We start from the raw sequence: 21,655 nt of genomic DNA, 5'->3' as shown, positions 1-21,655 counted from the left end.
ATAACGTTACGTATTGATATACATCAGGTATGGCAGTGCTACAGCGCTTTGATGTCAGAGCCGTTTATGTCGACGTCCTCTTAAGGCTTTGTTATCTTTATGAATATGCGCTGTTTTTGTTTAAAGATATGTTTGGCAGCAAGAGTTTACTACCAGAAAGGTCACAAACTACGTTGAAAAAAATAACGCATTTGTTATCATGACCTAATTTTCTTTCTGTTTTATTCTTATATATACCATGACTTAAATACATTCTCTTCAACTAAAATCCTTCATGGTAGTTTTATAAAATAGATAAATTTATAGATTTGACAGGAGAAACCACTGTGGATATTGTATAGTATACAGGACACGCACATATGAACACCTGTTATCGTTTACTGTTGGTTGTTAGGTATGCGATGTTAAGCGTAGATCAGAAAATAGGAAGCTTTATGTAACTATTGGTATCGTTTACATTGATTGTGCTGTTTTGATTGGAGTAGTGCGAACATTTTGTAAACCAATGAGCATATATCTACAAACAGGGGAGGTACTTCGATTTATCAGTTAATAAACATTCCCACGAGGTAAGGGTTCTGTGTACCAAGTATCATTTAAACTAGTGCAGTACTTTGAGAGGAGTAGTGCGTAAAATGTTTATAAGCAACGGGGCATCACTTCATAAATTGGAGAGGAGGTTTCTCTATTTGTTATACTTTATATATACCCCCTAAATAAACGGGTATCAGTTATCAATTAAATCAATGCAGTACTTTTAGAGGAAGGGAGTATAAATCCATCATATAATAAGTCCAATCTCCAAACTCTAATACTTTATTAACATCCACTTAATAATTCAGGTTGATATAGTACTTTGGGAGGAGACTTTTCGAACAATGTGTTTAAACAAACGGGTATAACTCCATAATTTAGGAAGGTAACTTCAATCTGTAAACTTTCATTAAACCTCATTTTTGTATTGTGTACCAAGCATGTAGTATATGCTATATGTCTTGTGCATCGCACGCACAAAATATGAACAAACAAGCCCCATGAAACTAAAGATGTTAACGTTACAGTCTGTGCCATTGAGAGATCATGGTAGCCATCCCGAATGCCAAATTTTAAAAGTCACTCAATCAAAGTAGGTACTAAAACCTCCAAAATATAACTGTTATTGCCTCAGCCAGTTAGAGGCCATGTCGGCCTTCTTTAATCCAAACAAATAGTACAAGTTTGCCTATCGATGTTATGCATATCTGTATGTATTATTCACAGGAAATTCCATTGTTGCTAGTCCAAATACAGGTTTGAACATTCTTTCGAAAACAACTATGAGGACACTGTAATGATGCTTTCTCTAAGCGACATCCATTTTTCTACCATTGGTGAAATTTTACAAAAGGAAATTACCAATGTATAGGATTACAGCTATTGATAAACCAGCATTCAGTCCCCCTTAACAATGTCGACTCCACAGAATCTAGATGTTGTTACATCATTGATGTCGGTAGAGCGACGTTATATACGTGTTGCAAAAGATCGAGATCAATAAGAGAGAAAGTTTGACCTTTGTCTCATTTCGAGTTTATTCATGACGACACGTGTGGCAACCCCTATAACATTACCGCAGTAAAGTTGTTTGTATTTTTTGTTTTCATTTTTATCTGCACGGTGTTCTCTCTCGAAACGCCAGATAAACGAAGTAAATGGTATTTAATTGTTTTAATATATAAGGGATGTTTCAAGTTACAAGCTATAAATGTATAAAATATCCTGTTTTTATAGAAACTGTAGACATATACAGATATCTCAAGAATAATCATACCATGTAAAATCCTTTTTCAGTTTCCTAAGTTGTTGGTAAATGATATATACATGTATATGGTGTGTCAGTGAGTTAGGCCTCCATGGTATCGTTTATTTGGTATCTGAACTTATGTTACAATTGTACTTTGTAACCCATTATTGTTTCAATTTGTTCACGCTTATGAAACATGTCGATAATATAACGTTTTGGTCGAACGTGAAAACCACAAAACCACTAATGGACATGTGATACCTAAAAATTCGTATTTAGAGCAAGTCCAATGTCGCGTTCTATAAAAAAAAGACGATATTTTCCAAATATTTAATCTTATCGTTTTTATTAGTTGGTCACCTACATACTGCAAAATAAGTCAAATAACATTTGACTTGCATCGTACCTAATATATTAACACAATATCATTATTTCATCTTGATTTATTTGGTAATTGCATTCCTTATTTGGTTATCAAGATACTATTTTGACCATTGTGATATATACGGGGCAGGACACACTAACACTTCCGGAAAAATCTGCTTAACTTCCGGTTTTTGTGTCGGTTATTTTGTTATAATGTTTACTCAGTTCCTGTTCACATCGTTTTGGTATCGATTTTAAGTTTTTGTTTGAAAAACAAATTATAAGGATATTTTTTTTTTCTTTATTATATTTTCAAAATTTTATGACGTAAACATATATATAAATATACATACAATGTACATGAGCGTCTATAATCGCGTTTAAATAATGTACATACTGTTCTATCAAGTATCAGTATTCGTCTTACATATATACAATGTACTAACAAATAAGTATAAATTCACATTTTGATATAAAAAATAAACCTCCGGATAATCTTGTCCGTACTCTATTCTAATTAAAATTGTATTATAATCCAGTGTCTGGTTTCCAGTTAGAGTCATGATTTTGAACACACTTCGCACAAACGTTATTATATGGTAAATATTAGTATATGAAATGCTTCGTATGGTATAACNATGAGGTATTTATTTATTTTTATCTTATTAAGAACAAGCTTGGCTATACAATGCCTACTAAGATACATAGACTACGTCATACACGTATCTCTTCCGTAGTGACACACAATTCCTCGGCACAAGCATTAACAATGTGGACATGATCAATCTTATATATTCTCATGTTAAAAGTACTCTTCTGTGCCTTGTGATTTTGCAATCCTACTGTGTCCCTTCATGACTGCTCTTTGTCAATTTCTCCTTGTTTTTCTCAACTCCATGACGCCACACGTTAACAATCCTGTGACAATTATTCATGCCATCCCGTACCTGCTAAACACAGTGGCTGTTTGTTGACGTCACGTGTCCCGGAGGACTGGTACGACACCAGCCACTCAAGCTTTGATCACATCGCCTGCATCATCAATATTTCCCAGCAGACGTCGTGTACGAGTTGGTGGCGGTTTAAGCCAGTTTTGTTTTGTTCTATGTTGACTCCTGTCCTGTAGACTCGCACGTGCAAATGATAGAATTTCGCTGATAGATTTAACAGAATGTAGCGATATGTGTTAACATTACTGTTTTCCGTCTTTCGCTGTAACAATTTATCATCTTAGCTGGCCTGTCTTTTTTTTAACTGAGTATCTACTAAAACGTTTATCCTCTTTGTTGGCTTTTTTACTGAATAACTGTTAAAATTATTCCCGAATCATTTGGATATTTTTTGGAAAAAAGGACACAGAAGTAAAACATTTCCCGTGCAAAATGACTTTATGAAAAATATTCCAATCTGCTCTCTTTAAACATTAATGAGACGCTCCAGGATAGATGAAGAATTCCTTCTTTTCCAGAGCATTTGGAATCCTTATAACGTCCCTTGCTTTTTGGTGTCTATCTGTGCTTAAATATTGCGTTATGTAATACGGTATGTCATTTGACCAGTTTTGTATTTGCAACAGCGTCGGCATATGGCTGGGAATATACTGAACAAGCAACAATTATACATATTTATTACATTTTTGCCAGTGAAATATCGGATTCTATTAACTTAATAAAACTGATATCTTTCACACTGTGACAAATATTAACAGTGATATTTTCACAGTGTGAACATATCACTTTTGGGTATTGACCAATCTTAACGGTATCTTCTATTGGCTGCATTCAAAGGCAACATTTTTTTGTTCAAATTCGAATGAAGCGACGGTAGAATAAGTGGTTGTTGTGGTAAATGTTTGGTACACACATTTAAGTATTTACATAAATATACAATTGATAACATTTTTATAAGCAATCATACCAGAAAATAGCAGAAAACGTCGAATTTGCGTTGAGTATCCCATTCAAAAGGGCGCCCGGCCTTGTTGCCAAGCGTGACGTCATTGGAATGTGCCGGTAATTAATACGCTTCTGATTCCCGGCCTTTTTTAATGCATTATATTTTTCATGTTTTATGCTTTAAAAATGCAACAAATAGAACATTTAATGGTGCTTCAGTAAAACCAAATATATTTCACTCGTGTGCTGCGCACTCGTGAAAAATATCAAAATATTAGCCTCACTCGTGAAATATACCATACCATTAAATATCCTCTATTTATTGTTCATTAGAACACATATTTCATTGAGATATTAAGGTTGCCACGACTGCGTTTACACTTGATTCAGTCGTTCACTGCTGTTTTGAGGTTCGTTCGTGGACGCCATACAATTCTATAGGGAATAAAAGATAATGATTCTCCTAAAATATGTTAAAGTGTAATTGCCAATTATTGCGAGGTTTCCCGTTTGCAATAGTGGTAACCGTCAGAAATAGGTAATGTACGACTAGCTGGGTATGAACGAAAGGTTGAATCCATGTTCAATTAGCTTTTACATGTATTATATTTATTTCACACTGCCACTGCAGAGCAGTACAATATATTTAGATGATGCCTTGGTACAATGATAAAGTATTGGTACCACACTAACTGTTTCGTTAGTGTTACATCATTTTTACCAACAATATCGATTTCCCTCTACTTTGTCTTTCTAAGTTTCCATTCCATTTTACTTTTGCCGTGTATAGTTAATGGTTGACTCGAATCGGCTTCGCGAAGATAGTTTGTCCTATATTGTATAAGTACAGCTGTATCAAAAGGTAAAACAATGAATACCCTGATATTTAACTCCAATCAAGAAGAGGTCAAACATCAGATGTAATGAACAGCACGCTGTTCTGTTTAATTGACTCAAGCAGGTATGTAGTTTATATCAACGAAGAAATGCTTTATGACGAGAAATACCTATACAAATTGCATGAAAGGATAAGACTCTTACGCCAACCACAAAGACTTTGTAAGTAAGTTGTATATAATCGAGAAGTGTTTCTAAACATTCATAACTATTTATCAACGTCCTTGTAATGTGGATTGTGATTTTAGGGCTCCAAAGACAAGGAAAGAACAGTTCTTTTATTTCATATTTATATATGTTCAATAGATTGTTGACTTACAACGGGTGTTCACACGTCATCTTGAATATCTCAAGTATAGAATGTATTACATGTACTATCCATTAATGCCTATATAATGTGAGAGCTAACTAGAATATGCTTATATATTTAATTTATATTTGACTTGAAGTTTTCAAATATGGACAAGGAACTGCATTTTGTTTGTATACGTATATTTTACAGTTTATGAATATTCATTGATCTTAGTAGAATTTCACTTTAAATACGCTTACTACAGTACCACAGTGTTGCCACTTTTGCTACATGTACTTTGCGCTTTGTCAACGCTAAGATAGACATGTTCAAACATAATAATAAACTCGAATATATGTATTGACGCAGTATTGTCAACGCTGACAATTCTGCACCATGACAAGTTTAAGACTGCAACATTTCCAAATGTGAAAAGTCCTACTTTGCAGTATTTTGAATACGTATTTTTTGTCAATGTGGAAAGGACTGTTCAACAAATTAAAATTCTGTCTCGAAAGTGTGTCTCAAGCAATATTTTTGGGTTAGTTACATTACAATGGTTAAAAGTACATAAATTGTTTATCAAATGCAATATGTTATCATTTATATTTGTCACGGTATACATTTTGAAAATAAGATAAATGTAAGAACAAATTTAAAAACCTGTGTCCAAAATGAAGAAGAAAACAAAGTAATTATTGAGAACTGTTCGGGATCTCTACAAAATGTACAATATTCTTACATCATAACCAGCATCAGCTCGATCCCATAACGTCCAGACAGTGTAACACTTTGGGGACCATAACAATGGGAATTGGTCAAGCCTGTAGGTGTAACTCTGTCCGATTAGCGGCCACAGATAGTGTGAGAGATCCCCGGGGATATGTGTTATAGGTTTTGTATATGTCGGATGGTGGCAGGCTGCTGTCTGAATATGAATCCGCTGTGCTGTATCGAAAGTTGGCTAGGTCTAACGGAGTTGCTTCCCTTCCACCATACATACATGTAGCAAGGGAAAGGTTGTATATATGCTGTATTGAATCTGTGTTTAGTATTCGTATGGTATGTGCGTAAAACATCATTGGATTATTTAAAAAAAAAAGCATACTTCTTTAATATTAATAACGTACAATTTGTATTATATTCAATTTGATTACACATAATATGAGAGTTTTACTTTAAGAACAGACTTATTTAACAAAGAACACGTTACTTGTTGGTTTGCTGATTGGTTATGTACATATCCTCCTTGATTTGATGAAATGTATAATAATAGGTACAATGTACCACTTGAGATGAATAAGAGACTGATTGGTACGTACGACTGATTGGTCCGTGCGACTGATTGGTCCGACTGATTGGTCCGTACGACTGATTTGTCCGTACGACACTGCTTCGATTTTTTTTTGGTGAGGGGGGATAAGATTCGTGTTAGCTTTCGTTTAAATGAATCAGATCCTGTTGGTGTCTTTGATTTAGGTTTTATGTTCATGTCCTGTTGTATTTTTACTTTTGTTTTGGGTGGGGGTTGCCTCTTGTTGATGTCTTGATCAGTTTTTGCTGTTGTCTTTCTGTTTTTTGCTTCATCCTCAGTCCTTGTTGTTAGATTTCTTTGTTTTTGTATCCGCTGTTTTTGTTGTTGTCTTTTTCTTTTTTTATGTCGCCCAAGTTCCTCCTGTTTCCCGTTTATCGTATTCTCGCCTTATCTATGTTTCCAATTCTTCTCAGCTACTGTTGCTGTCTTTCCCTTTGTTTTGGTGTCGTTAAGTGCATGTGTGTGCTTGTTCTATATCGACTTTGAGTCTTGACTTCGGATGATTGCATTGCAATATGTAGGTGTTTTTTTTCATAATTTGAGCATGTTGCAATTTAAACGAAATGAAACAGCATTAAATTGACACACTTCAAAAGACGTTCATACAAAAGGTTCAATTAGCAAGTTCGATTGGGGTAGCAGTGTACAGTAACGTACGGTGGCAATGGGAGATATTTTTGTACAATGAATAACCCCTGTAATATTACATGTATCAGAACTTAAAAACAAAATCAGCACTAAAATTGGCATATGTATGATAAAATGGACTATGTGGGCTTCACATCTAAAAAGAATCGAATTTGGTTTGAGACTACATTTTTGGCCATTTACAAATCTGTGTCTACACAACAAAAGCTAGCTTTTCATGCAGTCTATCCAGGTGTGTTGTGCAGGATAAATCCGCTATCCATGTTTATCTGAGACATGCACTTTATTTTTAGGATCAAGCCCTTTCTACTTTACTCTGCTACCTAAGGATAGTTTCGCTATTAATATGCAATATATGGTTATTCAACGGAGTAAGCACATACACATATCACTTATCAAATGGGCAATGTAATCAACCATCGCCCTTAAATTGGCCTGACGCCGAAACATATGTCCCCTTCCAAAGGTTATCATAGTTTATTATGGGATGACATGTAGCCAATATCCACTATAGCCTAGTTTTATCTGTTTGGAACTCGGATATAGAAAATTGCACAACATAATATACAGCGCCCTCTTTCGCGAAACAAACTCCTTTCAAGTACCACGTTTCAATATAAATTGGTTGGCATTAACTTTAGTATCCGCGAAAAGAATGTATTGCTATAAAGTCGAAATCTTTAGGTAAGTTGAATGACCATTCCAAAACAGGTGGCATACACTGAGTTATCAGTGATTTCTTTTCAAAAAAATAAATAAATACTTATGAATTGTGTACGTTTATCAAACCTTCCATTTTCATAAGATCAGAAGAAAATAATTTTAGTTAGGCAGAGTTGCCTCCCTTTTAAATCTGAACGTGTCGTTCAGCACTCCGAAGACGTGGCTTCTTATACACCATGCTGGTTTAAAACGAGTCTGCATCGATTATGCGCTCTCCAATTACATTAATTCCCGTAACTCGACTCGTGTTCATGTCTTTGCGGCAGAGGGGGCAGTTTTTTAAATTAAGATAGTTAAACCCTGGCTTTGTGGCTCTAAACCTTGTTTATGGATACCAAACTAGCAGGCACTGTGATGGCAATCATCCACAGTGTGTATTGATTATATTTGCTTTGTCAGAATGACCTTTCGCAAACAAATTGATTCACACTGAAACATTGATAACAAAGCGATACATCAGCTATTTTAATTATCTTTCGTTCTTGTTCACTTCATTTATTTATTTTGTTTCAATATACATAACTTAGAAAAGGTATTTAATACCATCCCTTGTGAAAATGAATCAAAATAACTTCATAGAAAGGGAAATAACTATTTAATGGATCCACTGGAGGCATATGAAATTAATCCACACGTGTAATCTATACGTGTCTATACATTTACAACACGATCAACTTACTATTACGATATACCATAATGTTAAGTTAAACGTCAAGTAATATACCTGTCACTTTTCTTACGCAAATACATGCAGCTTACGAAACACTCCATACTTGTGAAATGCTTAAAAGTGTCACTTGTACAAAAATGTACAATAACACTGCAAAGTAAACTGCAAACACTGCAGTGTAACACGTACCAGTACGAGTTGTTTCCCTTGTGACGTAAAGGTTGCGAAAGAAAAAAATACGTATGTTTTTTTAATAAATTACCATTAGACCCTGAAAAGACCAAATGCCATATAAGACTCGTCGTCTCGGGGATCCTTCTCCGATGTTTATTTGATTACTTTGCACTTATAAAGTGGAATAAAGGGATCAGGGATTGGCCTGCGTCTCTGTATTTTCGACAGGTTTCTTAATCATAACATTGAAGCCAATGGCCATGTCATAAAAACAAGTCTGTGCTAAAAAAAAAAGTGTGAGCGATAATAAAGGTCACGATAATTATACGTAACGTTGACGTGAAGGGTCCTCCCAGTGGTGCGGCTCGTCTTCCATATCTAACAGTCCTGGTAGTAACTGTGCTTCAGGCCGACGATCGATATACCTGCCTGCTACATTAAATGCATGTTCGTTCGTCATAGTCTCGTTGTACAAGATGATTTATACGTTTGTTTATTTCCAACATATTAATAATTGTTTCTGAGTCACTGTGAAATCACAATTTAATACTTTTCTATTCTGTTAATGCGTTATGTGATCTGGCGGTGGAATTTATGTTGTGTCTTACAGTTGTGTTGATGAATGTAACCGGCTTCTTTCAGCGTTAAAGAAATTATCACGTGACGGCATCTCGTCTCCTGTGCACGGTGGTTCAAAGACTGACAATCTTAACCAGTTCTTAACTCAGATTTTCATAAAGGTGATAAGGAAAAACATCTCAAATTTTGCTAATTAATTTTGCATTGTTTACTGACAAGGATACATGTAGTTTTAATTATGCATTGGTTGTCTGGACATGCTGTGATTGTAGATCTAACGTTTGCAGTAAGTTTTCGTTAAGCTGATCATGGTTTGAACAGACATCTTTTGTATTTGTTTTTCACACACATTCCGTTCTTAAGTTAAGTGATTTATTATCTCTCCTTTCAATACACCACAGAAGGGCATCTTAATACATTGTTTATTGCATTAAAAATAGATTTAGCATTCAAGATTTTATAAACCATTGTTCACAGTTAAGTTCTTATTCAGTATAATGGCTTAGTCAAATAAAGTGGACACGTGCGATATTTCCTATTTTACCTAACATACCAATGGAAAAAAAATCTTCATTTATCAAACATGATACACTAACCCTTTGGGCCTTGGTTTTGCGTATTATAATTAACAGGTAGTGTTGACGCGTCACAACAATACAAGCAACATTAAGTAAACACGAAAAATGGCGTTGTATAACGTGTGTTTAAAAAAGATGCTTACTAAACTGGTACTAACCGGCTCTTTCACTAAAGTGACTTACCCGTACCGTTATCAAGCTTCGCCTAGTTGGTCGTAGCCTCATTTGCTGAATGGATAGTTAACTCAAGATTTCAAAATGTGTTATTATATTGAAACTTACTGCAACAGTATTAACTCAATAATCCTGGCCTTCACATTTTCTATTATAACACACGCAGAAACCATTAAATGTAACAATGTTAACACACGTATAGAAAGTCCAAGTTGAACAGTGTTGTTAACTTGCAACTACTTCATAACTGGGTTATTGTCGTATGTAAATGTGTGACAAACAATCAGCTGTGTAACTAGGATAAAACATTAACTCCGAGCGTTCTTTTACGCTCATTAAGTGACCAACAGGTGAACTATTTTAGAAAATGATTTTGTATATCTGAAGTTACATTTGAAGATATGTTGGCAGTAGTATATCAATAAAGACTGTGGTAAGTCGAAGCAGTGTCTTATTCATTAATGTAAAACAATTATAACATATTGTACATACTATTTCAAAGGGATGTAAAAACAAGCTTTACAACTTTATAAATCATGCAGCATCCGACATGCCGCACACTCAATAATCAGGTAAATCAATAATTGACAACAAATAGTTGTATTATATATTTTTTAACCTAATATTTAGTATGTTATATATTATACATTAGGATCATGCATGAGGAGCAACATTTGCTATCAGGCTTTGTATGCGATGACAACGTATATGTGTAACATATGGCATGCTGGCACCATGTTGCGCAAAAAAAAAATCCAATTTATTTTTATTGCATATATATCGCAAGTAGACTTCCCGGTCGATGGTGACAGTGAATATTTCATATTCACTTATATTATAAAAACTCTAAACAGATTGAAAACTTGGTGGGTTTGTGATAGAGTTTTTAAACAATTGCAAAGCACCATGATTGTCATCAATAAGATCTTGGGATCCCCCAAATTTAGGTCTTTTACATGTAGATAACCTTGCTGCTTAATATTTAAATTACATTTTTTACTATTTTGATTTGCATAATGTTTGTGTTCATAACGTTAAAAAACCCTCCCAACAACCGCATTGTTCGGCTCATAAGTTATAGCGGAAATTAGAATCCTAGCTAAATCAATAGTCATTTGATAATAAATATAATCGTTTTAACTTGAACGATTTCTTTGATTGGTTTATTTACGATACATGTACCTTAATCGTGTAGTTTTCACCTGTCAACAACTACACTGTTACAAATGTACCGTACTTATTTTCGTTCCACCTCTGTAAATGAGTTACCAGAATAAAGGGTTTTCCCTTTCTAAGATGAACTGTAAACTGAAAGTTGAATCGTAATTAAAAGAAAACCGTTTCCGTTGAATTTGTTTCACATAGTTATGAAAGTGCATTTTATAAGGTATAGTAATATAACAACACGTCATGCATGGTCATTGTTACGGCTGTGGCTTACACTATGTAATCAACTGGTGTTTAGCGAAATATATCCAACTTGCCTCTGGCGTACAATTATGTTGTTGAATCACGTCTAAAGTTTCTGACTGGAAGTTGACCATCAAAGCTTCCTTACCATACTTACAATAAAACAGACGTCATCGTCCTTAGACGGATCAGTCCCACTGTGACCAACATGAAACGACCAATGGATCAGGTTACCAGACTGATTCTGTTGAAAACACTAAGACAATCCTGGACATTACCACAGTCTGTAGTGGTCGAGCCTCCTCTTGTCCTCCGACGTATGATTGGTTTGGTCAGTTGTTTGAATTATCTCTGACGAGAACATGTAACGTGACGTAACAATATATAGGTGTCTGAATTATATATATAATATTTGCATATTAAAGTATTAAAAGAAGATCTAGAATATCAATAACACAGTACTAGCGTCCAGCTCGGTCAATGAGAAATGAAAAGTTATATCTGTAGCTTGTTATTGTCGCCGCTGTCTGTGGTCTGTACACATTTAGCAGCACAGATTTAAAAATTCGGGGACTTGTTTAAGCTAAACGTTCACCTTAGTGTTTCGTTGTAGCCATATATCCCTATATCATAATAACATACTATCAAAAAGCTATTGGTTTTACATTACTTACATTTTTTTTTAAAGTAGAGCCTGGGAAAACTGCTGTCCTGTGTGCATATTGGTATGTAAGTTATATTCGTTTCTGAGTTGAGTTCAGTTTTAACCAGAGTATAATAACAGTGATAGTTTGATACACGTTTTAGGTATTGGGTCTGTCCAACATGTAAGAGGTAATAAGACGGTGTCCAAGATGGTCGAGCTTCTCGGGAAAACTTTATAATGCCACCACATGCTCTGTAGATACAGGACCTATAATTTGTACCAATGTCAAGTAATAGGGTATATTGATAAAGAGAGCACATTTTTTCTAAGTTTTACCAATTAGCCGGTTTTCCCACAATCCAGTCAGTGCCAAGTTTTGCCAGGAAGATGTCTCTTTTTTTAATTGACATATTTCCTAGTAATCCGTGATCCGTTTTCTAATTTAGTCACTGCATCAGCTATCTGGGAATAAATGTGGTAGCGAGGCTCCACTACATTTCAACCGATCAAAAATATTAAAAAAAGTCATTAATACATAGGATACATTGACTTCCTTCTGACTACAGGATTTGTTTTTAAATTTATTATGCTGTCGGATTGATTATAAATAGACAGAAATAAGAAAGGTACATGTAAGAGTAGCATATGAATTCAGTGTCGGGTGCTCTGGTAATGGTAATTTATTCAGATACTTTTGCGTTGATTTGAAGAGTACAAGTTTGGTGCATCTGTACTAGGTCTTGTTATGGTCAACGTTTTTCATGGATAGTATATCGCTGCTAATTGATTAATATATACAATGGAGCACAAGTTGCCTCGTTATATTATATTTCCATCTTATGGCGTTCTAGTCGTTTATTGTTTTTAAATAGGTATCTTTAACATTTGCACAACAAATCTGATTTAATTATTCACTAAATCCATTATATTCTACTGTGGTTCATCAGTTCACACATAATGAGTAATGGCTTCTGGAAACAGTGGTCCCCTACCTGTATTCAGAGCGTTTGTAAATGGCCTGTTTGACGACATCGATGGGTAGATGTATCACGGTATAGGTTATAATGTGCTGGATTTTCTCTTTGTTGTGTTCGTTACCTGTATCAAAAAACACCAAGCTTCATCAGGCTCTGTAATAAACACATACCGATGTTTTGGCGTCAGTATATAAACCTAACGCTAGCGGCTACCACTACACGCAGTGTGTGCTTGATTGCCTAAAGAACTATCTGTTTCAGGAATATTAATATAGCCCGGACGTATAGAACAGGGAACTGATAATCAATGTAAGATACATATAGCTGCAAATATTGTGTTACAGTAAACGGCTTTGACTGAAACATACGAAGATAAATGTATAATAAGCCATGTAGTACGTTTTGGAATAGAAACATAGTTAAAAATAAGTTGATAACTTGTCACAACAAACAGCCGTTAGTTAAATACGATAGTGATAATTGTATAAGCTCTGGAGTATAGACGCATACCAATATCCGCTTGTAGACGAGATCGGTAGTCGGTTGTGATAGGCCTACACCAGCGGTACGTCAGGCTACAAATATCTTTCAATCAAAAAGCAGTTCGGAATAGTTCGGAAGTGTGGATACGGATTCTTGTAGAGTGTGGTAAAGATTCACTGCTGTTTTGATACATGAAATTCTCTCGTTTGTGAATTGTCAATCTGCTCTAAAGAAGCAAATATAGCGCCCCCTACCGGCACTATTGTATTGACATAACAAGAGAAACAGTGCAATAGCGCTTCTTGTGAAACATTTGGATATATTGGATGTGCACAATATTTCTGTTTGCGAAACAAAACAATATCTGACCGAGTATTGTTTCGGGAGTGCTCATAGCCCACATCACATGTCATTCTACTGGCGAAAGCTCTGCCATGTCCCAAAGATTGTGATGGAGGTAAACTGTATGTGAACTGTTGTGACAGAATACCACATATCTGCTGTTTGTGTTTACGTAATGAACCTAAGGATTAATAGCCTAAATGTTGAATGTTGAGAGGATAATAGTTGGGAACACAACTATTTGAAGACTCAATAATACTGGCTTCTACAGACATATGTATGGTTGCATGTGCTTAACGATCAATACAAGGAGATTTAAAAGCCTGCCGCCGATCGCTTAGGCACTTCTTTCGAGCAAGGGGAGATATACCGGATTGGGTTTAATTTTTTTATGCGGATGAAGACACAGAAATCCTACGCCTGTTCAACGTTTCCTATACTGTATACATGAGTGTCTCTAGATTAACCGGTCATGGGTAATACTGTTGGACTCATCAACATGGGTAATGCCGGAGTAGGTACACACGCATGACTTTTTACACCTCTTATACTTGAAAATACATTTTTCACTTGTGCACTACTTTTCTTATTTTTCAATGAGCGGATATTAATTATATACTTAAATTAAAATCAATTTGTTCATGTCTTAGGGTAGTTTGCGATTGCAACGCCTTATTTCAATTTCGGCAAATTTCTTGTAACTTAACGTTAATAACTGTATAGAGAGAAAATGTTGATAAGTAGGAATGTTTTCACTACAGATTAGAAGTGATATTTTCACAAAGCCGTTCACAGTGACTAGTGGCACCAAGCATAGTCGCCAAGTCTGGCTCGATATGGTTGGGTTTGTATGGCACGTTCCTTATAATTAATCAACGCACACTCCACATTCATCGGCACAAAGTGTTGAATGACATTTGCATGAATAATTCATGGAATTCATTTTACTTATGTTTGTTACGTCTTACCTATTTTGTGATTATCTTATCTCTTGATTCAATTGTCTTAATTATTTAGTAATTGAAATGTAATACCACTGATTTCTTCGGTTTCGTAATCCTTCCTGTAAAATCAACTGTAGATTAACCCATTGTTTTTGGATTGTTCTTAATACGCAGCAAACTCAGCTAGCAGCGTTGTGAAGTTGAAATGTCTTGTCTCAAAATTATATGCATATCAAGATTGATAAGATACTCAGACATATGACAGGTTCTTTTGCATTTTTATATATCTTATAGAATTTTCTATTTACATATTAATTTAGGTAGTTGTTATTTTTTATTAGTGTTACTAACAAATGTCGATAAAATCGTCATGGATATGTAGCTAAGCGTTAGCGAACAGCATGCTAAGTCATAACGTAGTTTTAATAAGGCATATTTCAATAGCTTACCATACATAACCTCCACCATCTTACTTAGAACATATTGGAGGTTATTTTATCCAAAAAAAACTTCCATTAGAATTGTGATTCCACTTTAAATGCATGATATATTTCTTTATCTCTTCTTTCCTCGCCACGTTTTATATTATTGATTTTTCAAGTATGATATTATTCAACTTACACGCAATGAATTCTTGAGCAATAAACATGCATTTGTCTTTGAGCTCTAATCCACAAGGCTATTCTAGGTCGTGTTGAATATTACTAAATCTGGTCAGCGTAACGTTTCCTTTAAAATACTTGTAGTGTAATCTTTTGTGGTATAAATGTTATTCGTGTATATTTTTTAATAAATATAGACGTGCGTTAAAACATAAATAGGTCCCCAATCAGATACGAATATGTCTAATAGTTACAATTGAATTTGATCACGTTCGCTTGTTGATTTAGGAACAATAATTGAAAACAAACCTGCATTATTTTAACTTTTAACTGTGTATTTTTGTTTGAGGACTGCGTTTTACCAGAAAATCAATGAATTCTTCTGTCTTGTTTTGTAATACGAAAGACAATACAATGTTATTCGAACCGAACCATAGTATTGCATTGTTAAATATATATTTTAACAATATTGCAAGGAAGTGATATAACCGTTTCTGTATTCGCCTGAGTTTATATCCGTTGACAGTATTGTCTATCTGTAACCGGTGAACCCGTTGTTTTAGCATAGTTCGTGACTACTGTATCACTATTCAGGAGTAATTTACACGCAATATGCTTGCTTAACGTATATTTGCTCCCACATATGTATAGTGAACTTGGCTATGTTGTCCCCGGACAGTTTTCTGATGGGTACCGCATGTCCCGTTGTAAGAATGCATCCCTAAAATCTTTATTGATGTTTGCGGTCAGGTTATCTATACATTATATCTCCTGTTGTACACGTAGGAAGGAAACAACCCCTTGGAAGTGCTATATACTGTCTGTGGTTGTACCACAGACAATTTTGCATATGCTTAGCAAAGAACACAAGTCGTTTCTAGGGGAATATTATACGTGTGGTTTCTGCTATGATGTATAAAATGCGTTATTTAGTCCCGTTATTTGGTCTTGTAATATCAATATGAAGTCAGTCAACACAATGGGGCTTTTTCATGTCTAGCCAATATTGATGTTGTTGATTGTCATTCCGCATTATGTTGACACACGATCCTGTTTGATTATCGAGTTCGTTGATTGCATTACTTGTTCCTATCCCCGGACAGGTTCATTTCCCTCATTGTGTATCCTCATCCAACATCCCTGGACAGATTCATTTTCCTCATTGTGTATCCTCAACCAACATCCCTTGTCAGGTTCATTTCCCTCATTGTGTATCCTCAACCAACATCCCTTAACAGGTTCATTTCCCTCATTGTGTATCCTCAACCAACATTTTGCAAATATTTGCATGTTTTGAGGAGTTATATGAAAACTGTGACGCTGATACACCATAAATATCGGAGACCGATAGTCAGTGTGACTGGCAATCAATAACGCACTTGACTTTATATGCCCCACATTATCTAGGTAATGTGTATTGTGTACGAACAGTTGTTAACGATATATAGCACCAATGTTAGGCACCATCTGGTGTTTTATGCGAAAACATAAAAACACTAGTAGACCTTAAAGTTTATGTCATGTATACTAGTTAGGTACATGCTATATATAATGTATTCAAAACTGTTTAAGTATTCTCAGTGATGTCAATCATGCCAGTATATAACGCATCAATATATTTCTAGTGAAGTGTAGTTTGACACGTGCTTTGTCAACGATATTGTGACATGTTAACCGTTATCAGAACCACATCACCGACGCAACATAACTAATTTATGATTCATTGATGAACATGTCCTAATCAGGTATATCATATTTCGAACAGCTGATTACACGTTAATTGAAAAATCAGTTATTTCAATTACATACTCGTCTCGGTCAACTTTAGGTGTAATTTTAGAAACCGATTCGTTTTAATCGGCACTGCCTTGCAGAATAGTTTAACAGAATACCATCATGTTTCTGAAGTTACTGCTGAAAATTTAATATCAAATTAGAATCTTCGTTCCAATACCATTTGTCTATCATGTGAAATTTAAATTCTTCGTGTAAATGCATTAACGAAATTAACTCTGGCTGGTATTCTACGTAACGAAACAAGAAAACTGACGACGGTTGATTAATATGATGACTGAAATACCAAGTTTTATAATTTATTTTGCAAAACAACATATATATAAACTTGATCTCATTCTGTATTGTTTACATTGTTATCCGTTGACGGTTTTATTTATTACCTGTGACCTAAAATCTATGAATGTTTGTTAGTTAAGAGCAGATGTTATGAAAAAAAAATTCATAAATATTGGGATTTGTGTCTGTCCTCTCTGTGAGGCTAAATCGAGAAACACTGTGTGATTAGTTGTCAATTTCATCTGTTCTGATCTTATTTCATTCTGCCATTTCTCTTGGCCATTCTTTGATTTATTTCCTATCAATCTCCGTTATCTAGTTGTTGATGTATGTCCCCCCCCCCTCCCCCCAATCCCCCAATCAAACGAAGCTCGATACAAATTGGTATAAGTTTTTATCCAAATTTTCTTAGAGATTGATTTCTGTATATTTTCCTTCTATTTCCCCCTGTAAAATCGATCATACTGCTATTTTCTTTTATCAACAAACTTTATAGCTGCCCTTTAAGAACCACATTTATCAAATAACGGATATATACGGATTATAAGTTATAAAACAAAAACAATATCTGAGTAAATTTCCAACCACATTAAAAAGGGCAACGATCGAAAGGCGAGAGACAGGAAAGGAGTGTATATGGAACATATAAGTTATATTTGTAGATAATTATATACAGCTGACATGTACGTGCTTTGTTTTTATTTCATTCAGACTCCATGTATCAAAAAATCTTATATTATTATAAATACGTTTATGAATATCTTTTATTAGAAGTGATATTTTATATCGAATAAAGATGAATAAATTTGTGGGGATTGAAACTATTTTTTTCTCAAATCCAATGCAAATGATTTGAAAAGCTTCCTTTGTTGTCTGTACATTGTTTATATACTCTTTTCATTAAAAGGCAACAGTGGTATGCAAAGAGCTATCAGAAACCTTGTCAGAAGAGTGTTAGATATTTGATAGGTTACAAAAGCAGGATAAACCGTCACCTCCAACTTTTATCGGATGATGCGTGTTTTCAATATAATTAATTATTCGTACTGAATACATGTAAGATTATTCAGAAGTCAAAACGATGCGCTGTCAATGTCAAAAAATAATTATATACTCTTCCTTTTCAATGGTATTTCCCTCTGTTTAAATGCAACTTCATACTCAGAATACTGAAATCTGGTGGGCGTTTTTACACCTGTCAACCGTCGTGACATTTAACTGTAAATTTAATGGCTTTTTAATATGTCCCACGGGGGGCCTCTCCGTAAAGATCTTTGGGCACATTCATCGTTTGACCTAACTCGTTGTGAAGGTTTAGCCCCGCTGAACACCCACATTCCTCTTCTGCTTCATCATTGCAGCATTACCATGTATTGTATGAATCACGACAGTTCCAGACATCCGTTTGTACCTCGATATAAACGGGAAATGTTCGGAATTTCTTCAAGTCGAATTGTACGAACTCGACATCTTAGGTTTATGTGAACCGTTGATTACATCCTTAAAAATATACCCAGCTAGTATTCAAGCTCTTTTGTTAATGACGAACATGACAACACTATATTTGTTTCTATTAATATACTAATTTCGCCCCATTTCTGAAATCAAATACAATCAGTCTTCCACTAATTTCGTAATTTAAAAGTTACCTATTTTCTGAATAAAATAATTATCATGTTTTTTGCATTGTGTGGAATGTATCACACAATGTTAACTTATTATTTCCACAGAATAATGGATATAAAAAAAAGAAATAGCGTTCAGTGTTGACTTCGCGATATTTGTTTGTCTCTATCCAGGGACAGAAATCATAACCATCATCGCGAGGGCGCAATCTAAGCAACAATTCCTTACGTTATATAGTGCACCAAAGCAAACCCACAGTTCTGCTGAAGTGAAGGGAAGGAGGGTATACCACATAAGTCTTACCTTACAACAAAAGGGAGTAACAACAGGTATACCCTTTCTTTATCCCCGAACCGCAGGAACGTTTAAGGAGTGAATATCACCACGCTGATAAACAGTGATAAACATAGTTAGATTATAATGTACATGTAACTAGTATAGATTCTTTGACAATTTAAAGTGACTAGGTCCTTTGTTTGGCGCAGTATCCAATAGCACCACACATAAACAAAGTCGAAAACAGGAACAAGCCATTGTTTCCTTTAATGCATTTTACTGCAAATAAAAATGTTTATTTCTTATTGATCGAGAGTTAATTAAGTGTAATGGTGTTTTACACGCCTTACTGTCTCCTTGCTAACACATTTGCTACCATTCTCTTAATTATGTTGCTGTATATGGGTTCTGGGTTTCGTAAAGTAATTAATAAATCATTTTCTACAAATTATCTTGTTTAGAAACTCATAAACTATTTAAAAGTTAAAAATACGGATATTATGCTCCAATTCTATTCAAATTATGTAGGGCTATATTGCTATTGAAACGCAATATCGTTTTCTCTACGCCCCGTCTGTGGCCTCATGTGCTCTTTTTATGGGGTTTTTTTCCCGTAGAGATACACCAATGGTGAAATGTCGTTTGGAGGAATCACGTAAACAATGTTTCTTAGAAAACCCAACCCGCCCACATCTTTGAAGCATTCCTGTTTCCGGTCTTGCTGCCTATTTCTTTATTTTTTTTTACAAATTGTCTCGTGCAGTCATGATTCAATATAAAAGTCGCTATTAGCTCTCGTCAATTGTTTAAGTGACACTTTGTTTTCCCCAGACAGGAGTGTTGCATCTAGATTTCGAACATTCTGTCATGTATTATTCAACAGGTTGAAGGGTTAAATCTCATCATGAACGATGCCATGTTCGAGCTGAGCAGCCCTGATACGAACATGCACACCACCGATTCGACGGTAGATTAAGGAGACTGTATGTGTTACATACTAAAATCTCATAGCGAAAAATCAATGTTAGGTCTACGGAGATGTAGCGATGTGGCGTTTGATATCCCTGTGCTAAACCTCCCACAATTACTGGTAGTCACGTGTGCATGTTTACCATACTGTAGCTAGAGCACATCAGGCTTTCAACTAGATTTCGCTCTACATTTCCATGTGGAATTAAACTGTGTAATCCAGAAACATCATTGTTATCAACTGTAGCTTACAATATATAACAGGGTTCGATTTAGACAGGTTTCACTGTCAGCTGGATTTCTCTTTGTTATTGCACATAACGTCAACAGAAAATGAGGTCACTAAGAGCCTGCAAATTAGATTAAAAGGGTAAAATAGTGTTTTACAAAACAACAAAATTAAGACATTTTTTTTGAAAGAATAAATAAGATATTATTAGCAATTCATTAAGGTAAAGGCAGTTCTCTTAAAAATCTCGAAAATAACATCACGCGATATGACGATTGTGTGATGTATTGTTTATCATAACATATATCTAAGTGAATCATCTAAGCACATACATACATATATAACACACATGTAGGCGGGCCTTTAGGGACCTTAGCTGTTTTAGTACATTAATCCCACAAAACAAAATAAAACCTCATATACATGCATATCAGTGAAGGGACACACAGCCTGGTGCATGTAACATGTGGTGAAGGAAATATTTGTCATGAAAGCTTATCTGGTTCTGATTTTTTTTATAAATCTTCGTTATATTGACGTTTACCTGCACGTTCGGATGTGTTTATCCCTTTTATCGTCGGGTTCCAATTGCAGCTTTGAGTGTTGACGCTGTTGTGGTTTTTAGCTATGTTATCTTAAATGTAACAGAAATTAAGTTGTCATGTTAAGATTTTTTGTATATGTAAATACAATTCCGCTGGTTGAGTGTATGCGTAAATCACGCACGTCCCCAGTTTCAGTTAACTCATGGTATCGATTCGAAATTACTTTTCGTATTGCCTTGAATGCATACATGGACATTTTACGCTCGGGGGCTCTCTAAAAACAGAATGTGTAAACTGTCAAACTATCCGTGATGTAGCACAGACGTGCAGGCATTGTGTAAACTCTTTTTGATAATATTTTCACTCTCTTGTCATCATAAAAGCATTTATTTTAACAGTCATAGTGAAATGTATCCCATCGTCAATACAAATAAATCCG

At 34.9% G+C, this 21,655-nt stretch overlaps 1 protein-coding gene across 14 annotated transcripts in view; it reads left to right on the top strand.

Moving 5' to 3' along the window:
- LOC110449220 (Kv channel-interacting protein 4-like) overlaps positions 1-21,655 on the top strand; it is a 500,831-nt gene that overhangs the window by 439,984 nt on the left and 39,192 nt on the right. The window contains exon 1 of one of the 14 annotated variants that reach the window (XM_021495938.1): positions 13,395-14,470. The exons of the other annotated variants lie outside the window; for them this stretch is intronic. Coding sequence (XP_021351613.1) covers positions 14,425-14,470 — 46 coding nt within the window. The 5' untranslated portion in view covers positions 13,395-14,424. Of the gene's footprint in view, positions 1-13,394; positions 14,471-21,655 lie in introns of those variants that run through there. 14 annotated transcript variants of the gene reach the window in all.

This window comes from Mizuhopecten yessoensis, unplaced genomic scaffold (genome assembly GCF_002113885.1).
Source record: "Mizuhopecten yessoensis strain PY_sf001 unplaced genomic scaffold, ASM211388v2 scaffold4535, whole genome shotgun sequence".
Taxonomy (NCBI): Eukaryota; Metazoa; Mollusca; class Bivalvia; order Pectinida; family Pectinidae; genus Mizuhopecten; species Mizuhopecten yessoensis.
This window is presented reverse-complemented; position numbering and strand designations above follow the sequence as displayed.